Source organism: Lucilia sericata, unplaced genomic scaffold (genome assembly GCF_015586225.1).
Source record: "Lucilia sericata isolate MDLA Ls3-8-SP2 unplaced genomic scaffold, ASM1558622v1 Contig001221F_arrow, whole genome shotgun sequence".
NCBI lineage: Eukaryota > Metazoa > Arthropoda > Insecta > Diptera > Calliphoridae > Lucilia > Lucilia sericata.
Window position 1 is genome coordinate 61,501 of NW_023995181.1, and position 6,000 is coordinate 67,500.

Sequence of the window (6,000 nt, forward strand, 5' to 3'; positions counted from 1 at the left end):
TAAAATTTACTAAAATAATTTAATTCGCATTTAAAATTTAAATTATTAAATATCCACCACCTTAACCGCTTTGCCAACTATTTCACACACTATTTAAAAATCTGGCCGCCTTTTACCTAAAACACACTACATATGGCATCTCTATTAAATTCCACCACTTCATTAAGAAAAAATTACCAGCAGTGTGACCATTTTGGCATTTTTGCAGCTAGATTTAGCATTTTTTATTTTGATTTAGCTGTAAAATTTTAATTTAGCATTTGGCATTTTATTTAGCATTTTTATAAAATATTTTTAGCATTTTTAGCTTTTTTTTGCAATTTTAGTATATAAACAAAAAAAGATAAATTTTTGCAAAAAAGATTTATATTGGAAATAGGTTTAACCGGAAAAAATCAGAATTAAATGTCTATCCAAACACAAGCAACAAGAAATATGAGAAATGTAATAATTTACACTGTAATTCAAAATAATGCAAAAAGATTCATAAAGATAAATAACTTAAAATTACGCCAATACAAGTGAATACTTTAAAATGTTGTATTCTAAAATATTTTTCTGGAACGCAATTCTTTTTTAAATTCGAGGTGATAGAAATAATTCAAGAGATTTCATATATTTTTACAAATACGTTCAGTACGCTATTTTACAAACTAATACTTTTTGTTTGCTCATGGAATGAAACATATAATTTTGGAAAAGGTTATGTATGACGGTTAATTAACAAATTTTATTTTTTCCTATACGAAATAAAGAGGTTTTAATTTTTATCATCCTTCAAGAGTTCTTGTTAATTTATTGAAAATAAGTATTGAAAAAAATCAATAATATATTATTAAGACTTTCTCATCCTACTTTCTGTTCTTTTTTTTTTACCAAATTTTTAGTAATTTTGTTGTCACGTTTTTTTTTTAATTAAAAAAAAAATACATAAATTTCGAAAATATTATTGACAATTTATTCCAGAATTACAAACTTACGGATTTGAATATATCTCTCAATTCATTTCATACATTCTCATATATATCTTTCCGAAAAATCTTGGAAGTATTAGTTATAAACCTGACATCTATTCACCGAGATTTAAAATTATTTCAACGGAATTTTCAATATTTTTGTGACATGAAAACCATTTTTAAAGTGTTTTGAGGAAGACTAATAAAATTGTTTATATAAAAAAAAGTAAAACTAGAAATATTATACTTTTCCTTCCGAAAACACATATAGGTTTTATACCATGAGCAACTAGTGTAATTAATAGAGTTTTAATGTAATTTTTGAATTCAGAAATATTTTAAAGACATACATATTGCTAAATTTACAAAAATTTTGAAAAAATTTTTAGCATTTCTGTTTATCTTAATACCACGGAACTTAATTTTTTACCCTACTCCACTATACTACTTTGGAGTATACTAATCGGTTAAGAATCATTTTCTGAATCGATTAAGCCATGTAAGTCTGACCGTCTGGTAGAGGTTGAAATTATCAAAACAATAAGCACGTATGCTTTTTGATCCAATGACAAAACCTTTTAAAAATGGTTAAAGTCCGTCTTTTATTTTACCTAGCCCCCATACATATACAAATGTAAAAAGCCTTTCTCAGAGAATTAGTTTAAATATATCGGAACCAAGGTTCAAGTCAATATAAATGCTTTATTACGAAAAATAAATCAAATTTTATACTCATATGGTCAACCACGGCAGAATATACTTTCTTACTTGTTATAAATTACAATGAATTTCAGTTACAAATTAATATGAATTGTTCATAAAAACACTTAAAAAATTTTAGCATTTTTTTTGGCATTTTAAAATCAATTTAGCATTTTTTGTAGCATTATTTTGGATGGGATTTAGCCGCAACATTTTTTGAGACCTGGTCACACTGATTACCAGTCGAAAACAAACACAGAGCCGCCGAACAAAATTTCAAAGACGCCGCCGATATGTTACAACTTAAAACAGTTTGCCATATTTTGTATAATTTACAGAAGACTTGCTAAATTTATGGAACTTTACAATATAAAACAATTTTATTTTCATTAAAAAAGTTTTCTTTTATCTAAAAATAAGCAGCTCATTGAAATTTAGACGGCGTCAAACTTTCTTCAACGTTCGTTGTATATGCTTCGTCTCAGATATTTTCTTGTTTTACGCGCCGTCTACTTCGCTGCTACTACTTCAAACTAGCTTTGTTGATGTCAACCAAGCTCGACCTTTTTACATTGCTGGTTTGACATACCGTAAAAGACTAGGTCATCATCGAACATGTGTGTATTTTAAATGTGAAGTGCTGTTAATGTCAATTCTGCCGACTGCGAACAGAAATTCTGCTACCATAATTTTTTTCGCGCTTTTAATTTGGAAAAATTAGAAAAAATTCCATAACATAAGAAAATTTACCTGAAATTTTTTATAGTTTTTGTGTTAATTCATACAGTGCCATATTAGTTTAATAATTATTTGTTAAAAATGCGCGTTACAAAGAATGTAAATATGGGCGAATACCAAAAATGTGGACAAATAATGGTGGCGTCTAAAAGAAACAAGTTTATCATGTCCTGCAATTTTTGCCGGCATACATTTAAACAGCTGCAGGGATTTATGAGACACTTGCAGTTGCAGCATCATGATCAACTGGTATTTGTTAAGCCAACGAAAGAAGTGGAAGTCTATGCTATAGAGGAGTTAATGAATCAAACTACGACATCCTGTGCACCCGATGTGGACAGTGAAGAGTCCAATATGTCCGTAGAGGACAGTAAGTGGTTGGGTGATGAAGATATGAAATGGTTGAATGAGGGTGTCGTGCCTAAAGATAAACAATCAAAGGAGGATAAAGTGATTAAGGATAATAAAGCTGAAAATGAAGAGGAAGACACCTTAGGTTTAGCCAATATGTCTATTTTAAAGGCTTTGGAAGATTGTGATGTTTCTTTTAATCTAATGGATAAGTTGAATAGTACAACTTGTGATGATCAGAAAGAAGATAATGACGAGGAGGATGGGGAAAAGCAAGCTGATCTAGATAACACATTGTTAAGAGAAATACAAAATGAATGGGAAGATAGTGATTCCAATGATAGCGTTCTAAAGAGAATAGATTGCAGTGACATAAACCTGAACGTTTCGAAGCGTATTTTGGATGTAAGCAATGAAGTGCAAGCTGATGTTACCATGACGGAAGCAATTATCAATAGTAGTTGTATAGAGGAAAGTTTAAACAAAGCAGAAGATAATTTTGAAACTTTAAAGGAGAAAAATATCAAAAATCTATTACAAGGTCTAGAGGATCTGGATGATGTCGACAGTTTATTGGAGAATTTAGAAGGTAATTTAGATAAACATGAAAGCAAAGAGGAAGAAAAACATTCAAATTATACAGTAGAAGAAAAAACTATGAAAAATAACAAATTAAGGACTGAAAAGGTTGCAACTAGCAAAAAAGTTTTATTAAACACTAAATTATTGAGCAAATCATCTAAAAATTTAAAAAATAAGAATGAAAATTCTCATGAGAAGGACAATTTGTCTTACAAACTTAATGACCAACTTGAGGGTAACAATTTTGATAAACGTTTAAAGGAAATAATGCTGGATTTAGAGGACAATATTGATTGTCATAGTAAAGTTGTTAAAAAATCTAAGAAATTAACGAAAACCCAAAAAACTTCCTCAGAAAACACAAATTTTGCAGAAAAATTAAAACATTTAGAGAATCTACTTAATGATGAAACTCAAGAAAATGATTTTGGGGCATATATTCCAAAAGATAATAAGGAGAAATCTAAAAATGTTAATAGTGAAGTTTGTACAGATTTTGAATTACAATTAAAGAACTTGGAGGAAACTTTAAATGCTGAGGAAACGCAAGAAGAGGATTCAACAAATCCTTTACATGACTTAAACCCAGAAGCTGAGAATGATGTAGGCTTAAATGAAGATCTAACAAAAGCTTTAGCTGATGCTTTAGGTGATGATGATCTGGATATGTTAAATATACCAGCAGAAGAGGAAAGTGATATAGAAGAAGCTTTAAATCAGAATATACTAAATTTGCTAGATCAAGAGTTAATGGATAAAGAGATAGAACAGGAAATAACTGGGCCTAAAGAACATGGTCAGCTGAATGCTAACAAGGAAGTAAAGCAAGCTAAACTTATCAAAACCGTGGATAAACAAAGAAAGTCTGTCACTACCAGCCAAAGCAATATAAAATTGAAATACCAAAAAACAAATATTAAAGCCAAAACTAAATTGCAGGAAACTCTTGGCCAAAATGTTTTAAAATCCTCTAATAACTTAAATCTAAAACAAACTAACCCCCTTAAGCCTGTTAAAACCAAAGATATACAATTTCCCCTTAAAGGAAATCATGAAGTTTTCTTGCAGCAATTATCCGTTAACAATTCCTTTAGAAGTCCAGCAAAAACTCCAACTACAGAAAACATAAATGGCAAAATATTTAATGGCCCAAAGCTAAGAAAAACACCCAATAAAGAAAATCAAGAAAATAATACTCCTCTGATTAATATAAGAAATATTAAAAAAGAAAAGTTAACCCCAGTTGGCAGTTTTATAAACACGGATAGAGGTGAAAAAACTCCGGTAAAAAGGGAACAAATATTTTTGAAACAAAGTCCTAAAACGCAAGAAAAACAGGAGTCTTTAAATCACAACACAACTCCTGCAAAAGCAAACAAAACTGCTCAGGAAAGAAAATTCAAAGAAAGTCCTAAAACCCTAGAAAAACGAGAGAAATCGGAAACTCAAAAAACACCTACAACACAAAAGCAGAAAACGCCCCTACTACAAAAACCAGAAGTTATAAAACAATCACCTAAATCTCAAGAAAAACAGCAACACAATAAAACACCCAAAACACCAGAGAGACAATCACCCATAAACAGACAAGCAACAAGTAAAAGTCCTAAAAGGGACAGCAACACTAAAACGAATGAAAAACCTAACTCAAATCCCGCAACTTCTCCCAAACAACAAACTAATGCAAATTCCCTAAAAACTCCCTTAACCACTCCACAAAGATTGAGAAATGTTTCCATAAAACTACAAAGATATACACCCGATAAACTTTCCAACAATGTAACAAAAGCACAAACAAAATCTTTAGAAACTAAACAACAATCAAATGAAGAACGCACTAAAAACTTAATGGAACATTTTAAATTACCCAGTGGTATAAGTTTAACAAAAATAAACCCAAAAAATTCTAACCAGCAAGACAATCAATCTGTTATAGTAGAAACCCCTATAAAGCCCACCTATTGTCAGCAAAATTTTTCAGAATCTAGCTTAGAACCTATAGAACAAGAAGATCCACAAAAAGAACCACCAAATGAAGTACAATTTAGTCTCGTAGCAGCACAAAATCAAACTATAAATCATCTAAAGATGGAAGCCATCAATTCTAAACTAAGACAACGTAAAGCCTCTATAGACATAGTACCCTCACCCAATCTGGGAAATAATACAGAACCCAAGCAACCTTCTGCCAGCAAAACTCCTCGTCATAGTAATTTAGATTACAAAAGTTATGCTGTTAATCGTTCGGCCCGCAAAAAAGAGGTGCTCCAACGTATGCGTCACATTAAGAAGCAAATATTTAAATCTATAGTAAGTGGTGAGGGTGTAACTAAGGTCAATCGTTTACAAACTTCTCCTCTTGTCAAACAACAGAAAAAACGTAAAATTCTTATAGAAAATGTACAAATACTACCCAATCTGAAGAAGGAAACAATTACACCTTTAATAAATCCTTTCAATGATTTTAAAAAGCCTTTTGTCAACAATACTTCTAGTACTAATACTGCTACTGGAACACATACTAACTCAGTTTCGCCTAAAAATATGCCTGACGATCAAAAGCAAGCAAATATAGCATTAAATAGTTCGAATTCTTCGATTAATGATGATGAAAAATTAATTAAGAAATCATTAAAGAGACGAGCTACTTCACCTTTGCTGAATGAAAGCG

The 6,000-nt window shown here is 30.5% G+C and overlaps 2 protein-coding genes across 2 annotated transcripts in view; one reads left to right on the forward strand and one right to left on the reverse strand.

Moving 5' to 3' along the window:
* The window catches only part of LOC119610526 (spondin-1), an 18,635-nt gene that overhangs the window by 3,754 nt on the left and 8,881 nt on the right, over positions 1-6,000 (reverse strand). The window lies entirely within an intron of this gene.
* The window catches only part of LOC119610524 (myosin-2 heavy chain), a 7,374-nt gene continuing 3,294 nt past the window's right edge, over positions 1,921-6,000 (forward strand). Inside the window, exon 1 of the mRNA XM_037965773.1 lies at positions 1,921-6,000. This exon is cut by the window's right edge and continues 107 nt beyond it. Coding sequence (XP_037821701.1) covers positions 2,478-6,000 — 3,523 coding nt within the window. The 5' untranslated portion in view covers positions 1,921-2,477.